The 18,021-nt window shown below is 42.4% G+C and overlaps 1 protein-coding gene across 2 annotated transcripts in view; it reads left to right on the top strand.

The window, feature by feature from the left end:
• The first annotated feature begins 1,612 nt into the window (after nucleotides 1-1,612).
• The window catches only part of SDC2 (syndecan 2), a 115,324-nt gene continuing 98,915 nt past the window's right edge, over nucleotides 1,613-18,021 (top strand). Inside the window, exon 1 of one of the 2 annotated variants that reach the window (XM_006123928.4) lies at nucleotides 1,613-2,122. In XM_006123928.4, the coding sequence (XP_006123990.1) occupies nucleotides 2,063-2,122 (60 nt within the window). In that variant the 5' untranslated portion in view covers nucleotides 1,613-2,062. Of the gene's footprint in view, nucleotides 2,123-2,529; nucleotides 2,560-18,021 lie in introns of those variants that run through there. The other variant, XM_025185091.2, reaches the window with a different exon arrangement.

Raw genomic sequence — 18,021 nt, 5'->3', positions numbered from 1 at the left:
GCCAAGGCCTGGGACTTCTGGCTGGAGGTGCAGAGACTTGCCATGAACCAAGTCAAATTAAGTAGGGTGCCTGATCTGGCCCATGAGCTGTAGGTTCCCCTCCCCTAATTTAGAGTGTGGAAAAGAGACACAGGATTGTGGAAACCTCTGCAAGGGAAACTTCACAGAGCTTTCTTCTACATCATCTTGGGTCTTTAGAGATGTTTAAATTTAGGGACCATTATGATCATCTAATCTGACTTGCAGAATAATACAGGCCCCTCAGAATGTCCGCTGTTAGTTTCTGAAGTAAGCCACATAGGCTGTGTCTAGACTGGCCAGTTTTTTTCCGAAAATCAGCCGCTTTTCCGGAAAAACTTGCCAGCTGTCTACACTGGCCGCTTGAATTTCCGCAAAAGCACTGACGTCTCATATAAGATTGTCAAGTGTTTTTGTGGAAATACTATGCTGCTCCCATTCCCAATACTATGCTGCTCCCAAACTTTTGCGCAAAAGGGCCAGTGTAGACAGCTCAGATTTGTTTTCCACAAAAAAGCCCCGATTGCCATTTTCGCGATCTGGGCTTTTTTGTGGAAAACAAATCTGAGCTGTCTACACTGGCCCTTTTGCACAAAAGTTTGGGAGCAGCATAGTATTTCCACAAAAACACTGACAATCGGGGCTTTTTTGCGGAAAAGCGCGTCTAGATTGGCACGGACGCTTTTCCGCAAAAAGTGCTTTTGTGGAAAAGCGTCCGTGCCAATCTAGATGCTCTGTTCCGAAAATGCTTTTAACGGAAAACTTTTCCATTAAAAGCATTTCCGGAAAATCATGCCAGTCTAGACGTAGCCATAGTGTAATGGGGGGAGGGAAGAGGATTGTGTAAAACTGTTTGCTTTCCCAGTTAGTTTCCACCTACCCAGAATTTTAAAAGTATGTATTAGATGGCTGCCAGATCTTGCAATATTTATGGCAGGGCTGGCTATAGACAATGTGTCCCTCCTAAATCCTGCATTTCATGACTACACCTGAAGCTCAGATTTCATTTTTGTAAATTTCTAGCCCTCATTTATATAGAAAAGCCCGAAAAGCTGAACCTAAAGGCGACCCCAAATAGCAAATAAAAAGACTCCAAAATGCTAATCCCCAGCAATCTTGTGAGTCTTTTGAGCCAGCTTTGTGATGTGGGAATGCTTGGAGCAGGCAATTCCGCATGCCATTCCGTTAACATATTGTAACATGTAATGAAGTCTGAGAGGGATGGGGTGAGAGAGATCACCACTCCAAACAAACATCTAAAAGCTTAAAAAAACCTCCGATTGCCGAGCTATAAAAAACGGATCTTTCCAAGTTTATTTGTTTATATCGGCCCATTTCTCACACTTCAAAGCAAAAATAAGCTGAACATGATCCCTTCCGTTTCTCCGCGGCGTTGCAAACGATTTCCATTGGTATTAAAGGGGGCAAAAAATAGAAGGGGAGACACCAAAAACTAAAGTTGCTTGGATGTGTACAAGGAGAAAGGAGAGAGGGGCCGCTGCAAAACGGCCCACCCCTTACTGGCTGCCTGAGCTGCCAATCTGTGCTGTAATCCTGCAGGAATTTCTCCTGGGCTTAACTAGGAGTCGCTCTGCTGCCTTTTCACACGCAGAGGAGAGGACGGAGACAGTCCCTGCACTGACCGAGGGCGAAGGGAGCAGCTCGGGACCTGCGAAGCTCCGCTCTCCCCACTCCTGCCTCGAGCCCCTCCGCGCGCCCAAACTTTTGCTCCCTCGTTTATTGATGCAGCCGAAACTGTGTCCGGAAAATTAAAATCCCCTCGGGGCAGGAGGGAGGGAGGGAGACACCCTCCCCACCAACCAACCAACCAACTCCGCCCTGTGCCTAGTGGGATTCCTGCCTGCAGGCAGCCAACAAGTGAGAAGCGGCGGCGCCAGAGGCGGCTGCGGGAGGGAGGGAGCGGAGAGCCCGGGATTTCTGTCGCTGGTGCTGCGGGCTCTGGTAGCGGCAAAGCAGCCGGGGATCGCTCGGCGGCTGGGTTTTGCCTGAAGCGGCAGCTTGCCTCGCCTGCACCCCGGGAATAATGCGGAGCGCGTGGATACTGCTCACTTGTGGCTTGGTGGCCTGTGTGTCCGGGGAGTCGGTAAGTGAGGGTGGAGTGGGGGGACGGGCTTTCCCGGGGGGTGACAGCACCAGCCCTTCTCATCCTTGCCGGGCTGGGCAGTTGCTGGGGGAAGAAAGCTGCGGAGCTGTGTCCCAGCCAGGCGCAGTAGAGTCCCTAGAGGGGCAGGAGCTCCTCTGCAGATGGACGGCGAGCCCTCCCTCCCGCTGACCCTTGTCAGTGGCTGGGGAGAGCTCTAGGCTGGGGTGAGGGGGATTGTGCAATAACCATCCCCCCTTCCAGTGGGAGACTTTGGGGCGCGGGAAGGGGGAAGAGACAACAGCCTCAAAGCTCTTGGGAGAGAAACGCGCTTCTTCCACAGAGAAGCGGGCTGGGGGGTTAAGGAAGGGGGAGGACTAGCTGCTGCTACATCTGCTGAGCAGGAGCCTGCTGAAGTCACTTTGATGATCTGTCCAAGGGTGCGTGTTTCTCCTTTGCGCGGGGCTGTAAATTATGATTCGGGCAGAGGCATCTGTTGATAGCGGACAACTTTTTTTTTTTTTTTTGTTAACAACAAAAACAAACCCTAGACCCGTGCGTGGCTGGGGAGAGTGTGAGAGAAAGACGTGACTCTTGGTGTGACCCTGCCACTCTAGAAGATAAAGTTTGGTGTTTTTCTGCGCTCTGCTGCTGAGGAGTTGTTGGTGGCCTGGAGGCGAACGTGATAGGATGGGGTTGAGAATTCACAGTCTTGCCCTAAAAACGAGTTAGAAAATCGTATTGCAGTTATTCTGATTCGCCGTGTATAGTGACAGGATAGTAATTTCTGGCTGAAGCTGTATTTTCTGAGGATTGCGATTTGCTTCTTCTAGTTAATGTATTTTTGTGGCGGGGCGGGGGGTGTAAGTGGCATAGTTAGAATGTAGAAAATGTCTGTCTTGTGTTCTTTCCTGCTTCTTTTCTAGTCAGTAATAGGCTTTTCAGCTGTAGAAACCACCAGGGATTCCTTTGGGCTGTAACAATGGTGCTATGGGGCAGCGGAAGACTTTTGGTCTGTAAGTGGTTGCACTGCTGTCTCCAGCTTTTCCTCCCCCTTCTCCCACCCAAGTAGTAGGAGTTTTGTATTCAGTTGACTCCTATGCTCCGGTTTAGGAACAATACATGTTTTCTGATTTGCTCTCCCTTAAAACTGCCCTGCCTCATGCTTTCCTCGGTTCTTCTGCCGCGAAGGGAATTGCTGCCTTGCAAAATAACTCAAATCCTGAAAATGCCCTGGGGAGTTGACGGATTCAGCTACAGCACTTACTTGTACTGTCTCCACTACCTACCGTATGTCCAAATTAAGCTACATCTTAATGTAAAAGAAGACGATGAAAACGCTCCCGTGAGGCATGTTTGTGTTCTCTTCTCCCCGCCCCTTACTGCGAAGTTAGTGTTCTCGAGTTTGTGAAATTTGGAGTCAACATGACTCCCTGGAGGTTATCGCTTGCATTCTATATTCCCCGTGCAATTTTCTGTGTAATACTTGCATCATAACTACTGAAAAGAAACCAATAGCTCAGCAAAGTTGAGGTCTTACACCCTCATTTCTTTGGCACATAAAGTGATTTTGTTAATCTCAGCTTGCCTCTTTTCAGTTAAGGATTTAAAAAAAAACTTACTGAGAATTTTAGTGTGTCGGACAATATTATACTTTGAAAAAAGAGCTTCCTGGCTCAGACTGAGTATTTACCCTTGAGAAACATTCCAGGCAATCTGGTATCTAAAATCACAGGCAGGGAAAACAAGAGCTCTTCTGTGAGAGGAACATACAAGTGGAGCCTCCTCAAAACATGGAGAGGCTTAAGGATGACTCTTTCCCTGATAACACTTTGCAGATGTTTTTTTCTCTGAGAAGCATAGTATAATTTGTTGTGTACCTTTTTAAAACCCACAAATATATTTCCACTAACTTTAGTTCTCTAGTTAATTAAGTCAGCAGCAAGAGTTGGAATTTCTGGTAGGCAGAGTTCTGTTTCTTGCTTTCTCTCTCCATAAAATGGAGATCATAGTACTTTACTAGCATTTGAGGCTTTTTCACTAATGCTTGTATGCGCTTTGGTATCACCTTTCCCTAGATAATCTCAAACTACATTTGCTGCTGCTTCAGTATTTTTAGGGTCTTTAACATTTCTCAGTTCATTGAGCTTCAATTTCTTATTAAGAAACAATGACAATGTAATTCAATTAGAGTGAGCTGCTCCACTGTGGTAAACAATTTCACTCACATGCAATATTTTTGCAAGTATTTTAGATATTATTTAAATATGAATACAATACAGAATCTCTGGTTAAGGATGAGCCAATCTTTCATGAAAGCCTTTTAAGGGTGATATTTTCTTAAAATAAAACTAAGTCTTCTCCGTAGCATAACTAGTGATTTTAGTTTGTATCATGAAAAATAAAAATTAAACTCAGTTTATTATGGCAAGTCTTTAATGACGTACAGTATATTTTAATGCTTTCTATTTAAATTTTACAGCTATAATAGCTTCTAGAGATGACATAACTGTGCAGTTCTGTAATTAGTATTCCACAGCAATTAGTAAATATTAAGTTTTATGTTTTGCCTTAGGACTATTGCTTTTTTTTTGCTGTGAGCCACGAGGCCAGTTCGTAGGTATGAATCAGTGCTGCTTGGTTTATGGGTTAATGGAAGTACAGCATAAAGTATCTAGAGGAGTAGAGCTGGCTGCTTGCCTTTAGTGTAGTGCAGTGCCTTTGCAGCTGGAGGAAAGTTGTGAAAGCATTGTATAAGTAGTAAAGGAGGAATTCTTGCTTTTATGCTGTGTCTAGTATCTGGCTGTAAGTATATACTGGCCTCTCTAGTCATTTTTTCCTAGAGCTATCTTTAGGAAAGATACAGGAGGATTTTATAAACATTGTTCTTAATAAAATATAAGAATATTGAAGTTTAATTTATGTGGATATAGGAAATTCTACCAATTATCAATGTCAAATATATTGTTCATAGTTATAAGTCTGATTTTGGTAGCATTTCAGGAAAAAAAAAGACAATATGCGAGAACATCCAGCATTTTTTATGGTACTAAATTAGCCAATTTTTTTGAAAGGAGTGAATATATTCTTTTTGCACTGCAGAATAATTTAACATTATTTTTTTGAATCTATGCATTGCACTTTATTACAAAAAAGTTCAATGATGGGCATGATTGATTTCTTGTTTTTTAGTGCAAAATAACACTCTGCAATGATATATCAACCTTAAGTTAGTAAAAAAAAATCACTGCAATGTTTTTTTTCTCTTGTAGTTTGAATGCTGTGAAGTAGACATATAGCGTAGACTTTAACACATTGTTCTAGCCATTAAAAGGACAATATCAGGGCACAATTCAATATCATTTGAAAAATATTTGCCCACTTAAAAGCTTGAATCTAAAATATTTTCCTCTTGTGTCTTGGTTGCCCATGAGTTTTGGCAGTTGGTATTGAATTGAGAGAGAGGAATGATATGGACTTTGGAGACAGATAATTGAGTGGGAGGGGGGGAAGTGAGGCAATAGGTCATATGTTAGGTTTACCTGCGTAGAGCGTGTTCATTTTCAGTATATTTAGTCTTATCTGCTGGGTCAGTTTGAGTATCTTACTGCATTTCTAAACAAAGATAGGTTACAGTACTTGCTTTTCCAAATGTACATAGACTATAAAGACCATATTTACTCCAAACCAGAGGATGGTTTCCTTAGCGTCTTGTTAAATATCTGGTGCATGATAACATAGTGTGTCAAGCTGCTTCTTCTTTAGCTGAATTTCTGACTAGACCCATTACAGGCCTTCATCCATGTATACTTAAAATACCTTGTTAAACATCTGAAGCTACTGAACCACTTGGATACTGGCTGTTCTTTGACAGACTTATGCTGGTGTGTTTTTAGCATTGTCGTGTTCATGGAAATATTTTCGTTTGTCAAATAATAGTTTAGGCTGAGTAATCCTTAAGCTTTCTAGTTCAATACATGTTTTCAAACTTAAAATATTAAAACCCAGTAGACTATTTGGCTTTTGGTCATAAACCAGCTTCCATTTTGAACATGGTAGACATGAAGCTTGAAGTGCATCTAACTTAATACTTGGAAGACCCTAGGGGCAGAGACATTTACCTGTTACTTGTCTGTAAACTCTAGATACCTAATAGATAATTGTTAGAAAGTAGATGAGAGCATAATATTTAGGGCCAGATTAAAATAATCTCCTGGGCCCTTTGGGATCTGCTGGAAGACGCTTGCACATAAGAGACAGAGGTATTAGTGCATCTTGTCTGTCTAATGTGGTGGTTTTGAGCTGGTTAGACTGCTTCAGATGATATGATGGTATACTTTTATTTGCATTGATCTTCCTCTCACCACTGAGGAGCAAATCTGCCTTGGATGGATACAGACTTCTTCTAATACTTCCTGCCTTTGCCCTCACACTAAAACTTAGGTTGACCAAAACATGGCCAGACTTCTGGTAGTAGAGGTCTGGATTTTTTAAAATCCTCAGCCTTTTTTTTTCCATCCTATTTCCTGTGACTTTTAGCTTTTTTAGTTCTCATTTTTTTAACAATCCGTTACCCAAAAATTTAATAGTATTGCCTCATAATGCCCTACCTGACTCCTGATAAATTCCTCATGATTAGAGATTGTTTCTTTATACTGATAAATGAGAATCTCTTCCAGCTAATTAAAAGTAGAGACACCAGTGAGATTCAAAAGACATCCAATAATCCTTTCCTTCATCAGGAGAAGATGGTTGCTACCTTAAAGTTACAGAGGAGCCTCTTAAAGATACAAGCAGGAGACCTTTGGAAATAACTGGTACATTGAACAGATTTCTGTATGCCCCTCTTTTCATCACCAATTGTCTTAAAACAGCAGCAGTGGCATATGGATGACATTTATTAATCAGATTATCCCACAAAATTGACTTTTGCCATTCATTGACTAGTTCAAACATTTTCCTTATGGCAAAGAATTACTTGCTTTATTGAGTCTAAGAGTTTGAACAAAGAGTACTTGTCTAGTTCTGCAAAAGCACCTTTTTGTAATCTTATTAGATTTGACTGACTGTATTTTTTTAACAGAGGGATGTTGTTTCTTGAGAATGAAAAGCTTATTCTAGGGCCCTGTAAGACATTGCTTGTATCTAAGCCATAAAGATGTCTTTTATGCTGTGCCTCTTGTCTTAACTGCAGCAAGCCGTAAGTGAGCAATTTGGTCTTGGTTCAAGTCACATTATTACAATGGCATGACATGGTTTTCTGTTGTAGCAAGTATGGGAGAATTACTTTAGGCTTTTCTGTGAACAGATTTTGTTTAGTTGTCTTGTAAGCAGGAACTAAAGACAAGTGGTAATCTTTACAGAGCTGGTAATTTATGCATAGGTTATATTGCATGACTGATCTAAGAACATGGTTTCTCTTGCTTCCATTGAAACATGATTTGCAGTCTTTTGAATAAAAGGAGTGCATTAATGTCTGACCCTGTAACAATAACCATCCCTATTGTAAGTGGTTTTATTTTAATGTTTTTGAATAGCATGGTCCTGAGGGATAATATCAAAAGGATGCTACATATTATGGGCAGCAACATGAAATGTGTGCGTCTGCAGTAAAAAATTATTGTACTGGGAGAAGAAATAACTTTAAAAGAACCATTTACAACACACATACTTGCACCAAGTGAATTATTTTTGTCTGGATCTGGAGCAGAGGGTTCATTTAGAGTGAAATAATGACTAATAGTGCAGTGATAAATCTGAGGAATTTGTCCTTTTCAGTAAATAAGCTATTAGAGTGCCACCTAAGCAATGTTTAATTTAAGTGTGAGTTGGGCATTTCACTCTAAATCCCTATTTTTAGTGCTATACACTAACTTACTCGAATTTCTCTTTTAGGCTAAATTGTTTCAACCCAGAGGTGAATTTATTTTGGGAAATTTAGATAAAATCTGTTAATCTAAGTTTGAATTATGTCTGTGGAAAATGAATAAACACTGAATTCTCTAAGGGTATGCCTACACTACAGGATAAGGTCAAATTAAGGTACACAGCTTCAGCAACGTTAATTGCATAGCTGAAGTCAAAGTACCTTAACTCGACTTTTGGTGCTGTCCACGCTGCAGGAAGTTGAAGGGAGCACACTCTTCCTTCCGCTTCCCTTACTCTTCTTGGAAGCAGCACCACCACCACCATTGACTGGAGTGCCCCTCTCAGTTCGAATTAGCTGTCGTCACCAGACTGCTAAGTCGAAGATTGATAGCGGCAGCTTCAATCTTCTCTGTAGTGTAGACATACCCTAAAGGTGCAGGACAATTAAATGATTTGTCTAAATGAAACTGAACAAATCTTTTCCTGTGGTTGAGCTAGGAATTGAACCAAAATATCCATTTCCATTTCTATAACTTAACAACCTAATACCATCTGCACTGTAAATATGTCAGATGTCCTTGTTGCTAATATTTCTTTAGTTTCAAGGCTAGTATTTTTTTTCTGATGGAATTTGTACATGATTGAAGGTTGCTTTTAGTGGTTCAGATCTTTTTGTGTATCTAATAACCATCCTTAACTTCTCACTTGCAAGACACTTCAGAAATGTTAAGCTAATGGGTTAATGTAATTACAAATATTGCCAGTGCATAAATTATCAGAGCTGTAGCCCTTCTCAGAGAGCATCTGAATGCTTGACCAGCCTAATCTTAAGGGCATTGTCTCCCTAAGTGAAGAATAGTTTCCGTACACTGCCAAACCTGCATCCACAAATGGGTCAACAAAATGAGACCTTCATCAAGGTAAGAATGGTTTTTCAGAGGTCTTTTTCAGTTTCCCTCTCCTTCCACAGGGAACTTGCTTGGCAGATTAGCCTGCCTCCTTCTGCTGCTCGAGTTTTAGCAGCAGGGTAGGTATTTAGATTCAACAGTGGTGAGCCTGGTATAAATACATAGGTAGATAAATAGATGAATTTCTGGCTGAATGGAACACCTCTGTCATGGCTTATGTTGGTCTGAACATGCTTGATTTCATCTGACTTTAAAAGCTGAACTTGGCTGGGCTTGATTGGTATTTAGATGACCATAAAGGCAAATGGAAAGTATGAGTTCTGCATATGTAGACCTCAGGTTGGACTGTCATTCAAACTGCAAATTCTCCTTTTGCTCCGTTAAGCAATCCTACTCCTTTTGGATGCAGTCTTCACTAGTTCAGTATGTTCCTAAAATTGATTCCAAACCAAAAACATCCCCTTTCATTTAATGTCAAACCACTTTGGTACCTTTCCATATTGTGTGATACCACAGTCAAATATGGAGTTACAAATGCATCAGTTTGATGGGGTTTTTGGTATTTTAAAAAAATCCTTCAAAGAAGATATAGGAAAAAACTAATTCAGTGTAATGCAGGCGTGGGCAAATACCGGCCTGCGGGCAGGATCTGGTTTACCAGGGTTAGCTCCTAGCAGGCTACTGCTGCTATATTTACCTGCACCTCCACAAGTACGGGCATTCCCGCCTGCCATGGATCGCTATTCCTGGCCAATGGGAGCTGCAGTCCCAGTCTGTGCCACTTCCTGTAGCTCCCATTGGCTGGATATAGTGATCCTCGGCCAGTGGGAGCTGCAGTTACCCATACCTACGGTAGTGCAGGTAAATATAGCAGCGGTGGCCTGCCAGGGGATAACCCAGGTGAACCGCTGCCTTTTTCTTGCTCACTCCTGGTATAATGTAAACATACCATAATTCAGGAATCCAAAATTTAAGGTTTCCACACTAGCGTTAAATCTGCCACACTGCACATGCATTTGAGGCACACATTTAGCACCACAAATAGTAATGCAAAATACTGTATATGCATCAGTGGGCCAAGCTAACATTAGGGATGTGAATGTGTATCTGAGTAACCCTCTCAGTTACATCCCCCCCCTTCCCCGCTACTGTCTCTGTATCAGTACAGAGATCAGTACAGAGTATTGGCTGGAACCAGTGCTTGCGTGGAGCCAGCTTAAAAGCCAGCTCTCTGTGAGCACCGGCTCCTGCTTTCCCTCCCTGTGTATAAACATGTAATCGCTGAAAAATTCAGCAGTTACACATTACACAATACTCACATTTTTATATCGCTAGCTAATGTTGCTGGGAGAACATCAGACTTTGAGAATTTCCTGTGGATTAGATGAAGCAAAATGCAGGGCAATGTAGCACTTTAAAGACTAACAAGATGGTTTATTAGATGATGAGCTTTCGTGGGCCAGACCCACTTCCTCAGATCAAATAGTGGAAGAAAGTAGTCACAACCATATATACCAAAGGATACAATTAAAAAAAATGAACAAATATGAAAAGGACAAATCACATTGCAGAACAGAAGGGGGATGCGGGGGGGTGGGAAGGGGGAGGAAGGAAGGTAAGTGTCTGTGAATTGCTGATATTAAAGGTAGGGAGAGTGGGATGTTTGTGAGTTAATGGTATTACAGGTGATAATTGGGGAAACTGTCTTGGTAATGGGTGAGAAAGTTCAAAGTCTTGTTAAGTCCTTGTTGGCAAGTGTCGAATTTTAACATGAATGACAGTTCAGAGGATTCCCTTTCAAGTGCAGATGTAAAAGGTCTTTGTAGCAGAATGCAGGTGGCTAAGTCATTTAGAGAGTGTCCTTTCTGGTTAAAGTGGCAAGAAACTGTTTTCTCTTTGTGATCTTGTCTGATATCTGTTTTGTGGGCATTAATCCTTTGGCGAAGTGTCTGAGATGTTTGTCCAATGTACATAGCAGACGGACACTTTCGGCACATGATAGCATAGATTATATTTCTGGATGCGCAGGAATATGTGTTCTTGATCTTATAACTCACTTGGTTAGGTCCAATAATGGTATCAGCAGAATGAATATGTGGACAAAGCTGGCAACGGGGTTTGTTGCAAGGGAAGGTACCAGGGTTGGTATTAGTGTGGTATGTCCTGTGGTGGTTGGTAAGAATCATCTTGAGGTTAGGTGGTTGTCTATAGGAGACTATGGGTCTGTCTCCCAGAGCCTCTTTGAGTATGGTATCCTGTTCCAATATAGGCTGTAGTTTATTGATAATGTGTTGGACAGGTTTAAGTTGGGGGTTGTAGGTGATGACAAGTGGTGTTCTATTGTTGGTTTTCTTGGGTCTGTCTTGAAGTAGATGGTTTCTAGGTATTCGTCTGGCTCTTTCAATTTGCTTTTTTATTTCTCTGGGTGGGTAGTTGAGATTTATAAATGCTTGGTAGAGATCCTGAAGCTTCTGGTCTCTGTCAGTGGGGTTAGAGCAGATGCGGTTGTATCGAAGGGCTTGGCTATAGACGATGGATCGTGTGGTGTGTTCTGGATGGGAGCTGGATGCATGTAGGTAACTGTATGAGTCGGTGGGTTTTCTGTAGAGAGTGGTGTCTAATTTTCCATTGTTGATTTGTACGGTGGTGTCCAGGAAGTGGATCTCTCGTGTAGAATGGTCCAGGCTGAGGTTGATGGTGGGGTGTAGGTTGTTGAAATCTCTGTGGAATATCTCCAGTGTTTCTTGGCCATGTGTCCAGATCATAAAGATGTCATCGATGTACCGTAGGTAGAGGAGGGGTGAAAGGGGACGGGAGTTGAGGAAACGTTGTTCTAGGTCAGCCATAAAGATGTTAGCATACTGTGGGGCCATGCGTGTACCCATGGCTGTGTCGCTGATCTGGAGGTATAAGTTGTTCTCAAACTGGAAATAATTGTGGGTGAGAACAAAGTTACATAGGTCTGCTATCAGGTTGGCAGTAGTGTCCTCTGGGATAGTGTTTCTAATTGCTTGTAATCAGTCTTCATGTGGGATGTTGGTATATAGAGCTTCTACATCCATGGTGGCAAGGATGGTATTATTGGGGAGGTTATCGATGTTTTGTAGTTTCCTTAGGAAGTCAGTAGTGTCTCGGAGATAGCTGGGGGTATTGGTTACGAAGGGTTTGAGAAGAGTGTCTACATAGCTGGATAGACCAGTAGTGAGCGTGCCAATACCAGAGATGATGGGACGTCCGGGGTGCCCAGGTTTATGGATCTTGGGAAGTAGATAGAACAATCCTGGTCGGGGGTCAGACATCCAACATATATTCTGTGATTCTATTGAAGTGGGATTTCATCTCGTATTATATTATTAGGTCTGGCAACTCATTGATGCACAAGATTTAGATGGGTCTCGTGTCAGAGGTGAAAGTTGTCAATGTAAATTTTTGTGCAGTAAGGAGAGAAGAAGCCTTGGAATAGAATGTATGCACATCAGAAATTGGTGACATGAAGAGGTTGCTTACATAAAGTTAATGGTATGATCGTGAAAAGTTCTGAAAAAATGCAGTAGCATCATATAATGTAAATGGAGAATACATGTATAGGTCTATTATTGAGTGAGGCACCTATGCTATTGGGGATTTAAAAAAAGGGGGGGAGAAAACAGCGTCTGTCCCAACACAGAGCACTACAGAATGCTGGGGGTGAGATGGGGGGGGGGGGAGTGAGGGGAAGGATGCTGCTGTTTTATTAATTCAGTGAAAGTTTTATATCTGTCTATTGCATTAAAATGCCATATGCAGCTTCCAGTCTTTAGTCTTCATTGGAATTGTTTATAATTTCCTCAGCATGTTATTTGTTTTTTCTCAGCTATAAAGCTATGTTTTTTTACTGTAATGTTGAATTGTTTCAAATGAAACTGCATAAAACATGTCAGAGAGCATGTTTCTGCAGAAATGATCTATTCCAGAGAGTATTTCATGTTGAGTGCTGGCTATGTTTGTTACCCTCCCACTTGTGGTTTGAAGTTGGAAGCTGTGTTTGTTTTTAGAAATGTAGAAGGTACCACAGAAGTCCCCCACAGAACATTGGAAAGACAGATAATTAAATAAGTAACAAAACTGCTTTTAAAAAATTGCCTTTGGTCTTCATAACACTTACCTCTAGTACTCCTGGAAGTTAGAGGCAGCAGCAGCCTCTTTCCTATAATTCCTCAAGCTAAATAAATTAAACACAAAGGCTACGTCTAGACTGGCCACAAATTCCGGAAAAGGGATGCAAATCAGGTAAGTCAGTATAGGGAAATCCGCGGGGGATTTAAATATCCCCCGCGGATTTAAATAAACATGTAGGAATAAGAGATCCTCCGGAAAAGGGCTTTATTCCGGAGGATCGCGTCAGTCTAGACGCTTTTTTTCCGGCTTTTCCCCAAGCCGGAAAAAAAGCGGCAGACATGTTTATTTAAATCCGCGGGGGATATTTACATCCCCCGCGGATTTCCCTATGATGACTTACCTGATTTGCATCCCTTTTCCGGAATTTGTGGCCAGTCTAGACGTAGCCAAAGTGTAATTGTGAGAATCATTTTTTTACCTACTTTTAAGTTTTGATTAAATACAGTGTATATTTAAAACTAGGGATGTTAGCAATAATTTATTGTTGTAAACATGTAACTGTTGAATTTTTCAGCAGTTACACTTTTACACGTGAGGGGTAGGGGGGAAGGGAGCAGGCGGAAACCAGTGCTGCTGTTCTGCTGTTCTTTAAAGCCCGCTCCTCACAAGCACCGGCTCCCACCTGCCCCTCCAACTGTCCCTTGCTGCCTCTGATACTGATACACAGAGGCAGCAAGGGCTGTGTGTGCACACAAGTAGTCATTATGATTAACCAGTAAGTATGGGCTTATCAGTTAATTGTGTATACGACTACATTCTAACATTCGTATTCAAAATGTCCTGTTTAATTGTATTTAAAAAATTTTATCCAGTCCTGTCTTGTTCTTGCTTCCCGCTTCATCTCTTAGGGCAGGTCTATACTACTGCTTATGTTGATCTAACTGGCATTGCTCAGAGGTGTGAATAAGACACTCCAGACAGATGCAAGTTACAGCAGTCTAATAAGCAGTATCTACACTGGCACTCTGGCAGTAGAAGATGCTTTCCTGCTCACATAGCTTCTATCTTTCGCGGAGGTGGCGTAACACTGCCAGTAGGAGTGCTTTCCTGTTGGCACAGAGTGTCTTCACCAGGCATGCTAAGTTAAAGCAATGTAGTGCTTCTCCCAATAGACCTGCACTTTGCCATATCCCTCTTCTTCAACATCACTTCTGTCCCCCCCTCCCCCCCAGCTGTAGTGACAGGATAGTTGTTCAGATTACACAGTGGTGTGGTATGTAAATAGATGAACCTCTGACAAACAGAATATCTCAGAATCATGTTTAGAGTGTAGATTCTTATGGCTGTATCAGATGCTGCCTTGGCTGATTGGATGAGCATAATTGGACTGTGATGGTCTGAGTGTTCTGATCTAACTATGTGTATCCTGGACTCAAACTCCAACCTACTCTATAATGTTTGGATTCTCCCTGAAGACTCAGCAGGGATTGAGGTTAAAGGAGAAGCAATGGGAGCAGGAGAAGCAATGGGAGCATCATACAATGGTTACCTTTAAAAAATACCTAAACAGTGTCACCAAAGTACTCCGTTCACAGCACTGTATCACTTAAGAATAGTGATGTACTAGAATTATTGTGGGGACCTGGGTCTGTACCCCTGGAGTAGAGCTGGGTAAATCACACAGTATGTCTTACTGGCTGTTGCTTGCGACATTGACAATACATATTTCAAGGACAATACTGTTTTCCACAGTGTAAGATACTTTTATATATATGGTTACTAACGCCCAGATCCTATGCTGACAGCTTCTTGGGCAAACCCCTGCACTTATGCCAGGCTCCACTGAAGTACATGATGGTTTGCCTGTGTGAATGCTTCTGAAAGACTGAGCTCTAAATGATATGTGAGACCACCACGCTGTTTTACATTTTATGCCTTGGCAGTGATACTTTTCAGACATAACTGTTCTATGTTATGGTTTACATACAGAAAAACTTTGTGTATCCTTGGCTCCTACTGGATTCCCAGATACCAGTCTTATCTAATACTTCTATTCTGCCCCCACACCTCCCATCTGGATAGGAAATCATGATCTTTCTTCTCTGTTCTACATCTTGTGTGATGAATTGCATTACAATTTTCAGTCTTTATCGGGAAGCTGCAATAACTGCATAGGGTCAGATTCTTGTATGCTTACCGATGTAGCACCTTATTCCATGAATAGCCCAATTCAGTTCAGTGAGAGTGTATAGTGGAGTAAGTTAATGAACACAAGTATGTCATACTTTGGCCTTCAGTGAAGCCAGTTGCCTTCAATACCGCCTTTATAAGATGTTCAAGTATCTCTTGTGAGGTTAAAACACACTCTTGCCTGTGGACAGCTTGTGTGTGTTCAGTACCCATACCATCGACACCTTCCTATCCTCTGTTTCTGTTTTTTAAGCTCTCCATAACCACTTTGGACCTTTGTAGTCAGCGGCTGTGCATATCTAATGTTGGAGACTTCTTAGCTTAGTATTTCTCCAGTTTCAAAGACAACTACAGGTTGAACCTCCCAGGTCCAGCACCCCTGGGACCTGACTGGTTCCAAATGAGGGAATTTGCTAGACCAGAGGAAGTCAGTTCTGGCCCCCCCGACTGGCTCTGCTCCTGGCCGCAGCTGCTGTCCACCTGGATTGGTTGCTGCTGCCTGCCCTACTCAGTGCTCCCGGCCACTGCTGGGGCTCTCATTCACCTTCCCCCTCCCCCAATCCCAGCTAGGCTGCTTGCCCCAGCCAGACTCCTAGCCCCAGCTGGGCAGCCACCACCTCCTTGTGGCTACCATCTGGACTCCTGGCACTGCCGCAGCAGCAGGGCTGTGTCCCTGGCTGGAGTCCTGGCCCCACTGCTGCCAGCCACACTGCAGCTGCCATGACTGGCCAGGATGCTGTCCCTGGCTGGACTCCTGGCCCCACTGTTATCCCTGCCTGGCTGGACTCCTGGTTCCAATGCCACCACCTGGCAGGGCTCCCAACCACAAGCCCTCCTGTGCCTTACTCTCAGGCACTGGGGCTCTGTGGCCCAGTAACATCTGTGGTCCTGCTGGACCTCGGATGTTGCCAGACCAGAGAGTCCCATTTTTAGAGGTTCAGCCTGTATTGAAACTGAAGATTAATTTCATGCATAAATGACTCCATAATCAGTATGATATTCCTTTATCATACCAACCATTGCCCTTTTCATGTTAGTGTTAGAATTTTATATATTGATATGGTGCCTGACAGTGGCAATTGGTGCATAGAATCTCAAAGAAGAGTGAGAAATGATCACCTTTGGGAAATGCTATTTGTTCAACCAGGAATTTGTAAAGTACACCTTTCTGTAGGCTATGGCTGGGACTGGAACAGTTACTGTATGATTAAGTTTTGGTGATCACTAAGATGAAACTATTCTGAGATAGGCTTTGTGACAGACCCCAATCAGCTGTCTGATGTACACTAATGGAGAGAAGACATGCTGGGGCTTGGGTGAACAGCTTTCTCTACCCTGAGTAACAAAGGCGAAGCCTAAATGGAGCATAATCAGGCAGGCACCTTGGGTCAATTAGAGCTTGCTAGAAGCCACAGGCTAATTAGACACCTGCAGCCAATCATCCCTTCCCAGCCACCAAAAAAAAGGGAGAGGGTACTTCAAAGAGCAGTGCCCCACAGCTGATCCCGGGGGCTCAGCACTGCAGCGCTGCCATTTTGAAACTTGTGTAACTTTTTTAGAGTATGTAACTATGTAATATTAGGGATGTAAAGGACTAGTTCACTATCCAATAAGCAAATGCTTATCGGATAGTCGACAGGATAGTCAACTATTCGCTCCCCCTCCCTTTGCTGTCTCTATCAGATAGAGGCAGCAGGTGGGGCAGAAGAGGGGAGGACTTAAAATCGGCAGCTTCACGTGAGCCTGGGGTCAGCTGCTCCATCCGGCACTGCCACTTTGAATGCTGCAGGGAGCCCATCGTCAGGCTCCTCGTGGCATTTCAAAGCAACAGCACTGCATGGAGTCCAGGATCAGCTGGGGATTCCCCAGCGGACCCCAGGTTCTGCTTGGTGTCCCAGCTTTGAAATGTACAAGAATCCCCTGTGGAGGCTCTTGTGCATTTCAAAGAGGAAGTACTGCATGGAGCCTGGAGTCAGTGGGATTTCCCACTGGCCCTGGGCTCCATGTGGCATTCCGACTTTGAAATTAATCGCTACCTAACATCCCTATGTAATATACATGTTCTCTCACAAATATAGAAAGCATTTACCTAATTTTCTGATTTTCCTGTGGTAGATTTCACTTGCCCTTTTAACTGAAGTGTTGCTGCTTGAATTACATTCTCCCGCCCCTTTGTTGTAATCTGATATATATGGGACTCTGAATCCTGTTCTTTCATAATTACTTTTTGACCCAGTGACTTATTCTGGGGAACTGAGAAATATAGGCTATTTAATGGTTCACAGGAGGACAAGCAGGCAACAATATATATATATATATATATATATATTACTAGTAATAATTAATAATAGTTAAATTAATCTCTTAAACTGTTAGTTCTAATTCACTAAAATGACTGGTATAGTCTTCAAATGGACAGATTTAAAGCAACCCTGACTTAGTAAGTGAGAAATCCTGTCTTGTCTTGCTAATTTGTTGCAAAAGGATTTGATAGTGCATTCTTCATATCTTAAACAGCACATAAAACCTTGCTGCGGAGCATCTGAACAGAAGCAGCCATTACAAGACTAGTGTTAAATATAGCATACAGCTTAACAGGAATGACCTTCAATTAAGTAGAAGCAGTCTCTTATTTTGTACTCTGCAGTTGTCAATTAGCCTTTATTATGAGAGACTTGTTTGCTTGAGACTTTTTTGAATGGAAGCTAGACCTGAAGTGTGGAACTCAGTACATGCATGAGAGGAGGAGGTTTTTTTTAAATGTGGTTATGTTGCTCTTTGTTTTAATGAGTCTGTCTGAAAAATGGCAAGTAGTTAAAAGAATGGCTACTTCAATTT

Source organism: Pelodiscus sinensis, chromosome 2 (genome assembly GCF_049634645.1).
Source record: "Pelodiscus sinensis isolate JC-2024 chromosome 2, ASM4963464v1, whole genome shotgun sequence".
In the NCBI taxonomy this organism is placed as follows: Eukaryota; Metazoa; Chordata; order Testudines; family Trionychidae; genus Pelodiscus; species Pelodiscus sinensis.
Note: the sequence above shows the minus strand (reverse complement) of the source record. Positions and strands in the feature narration are given on the sequence as shown.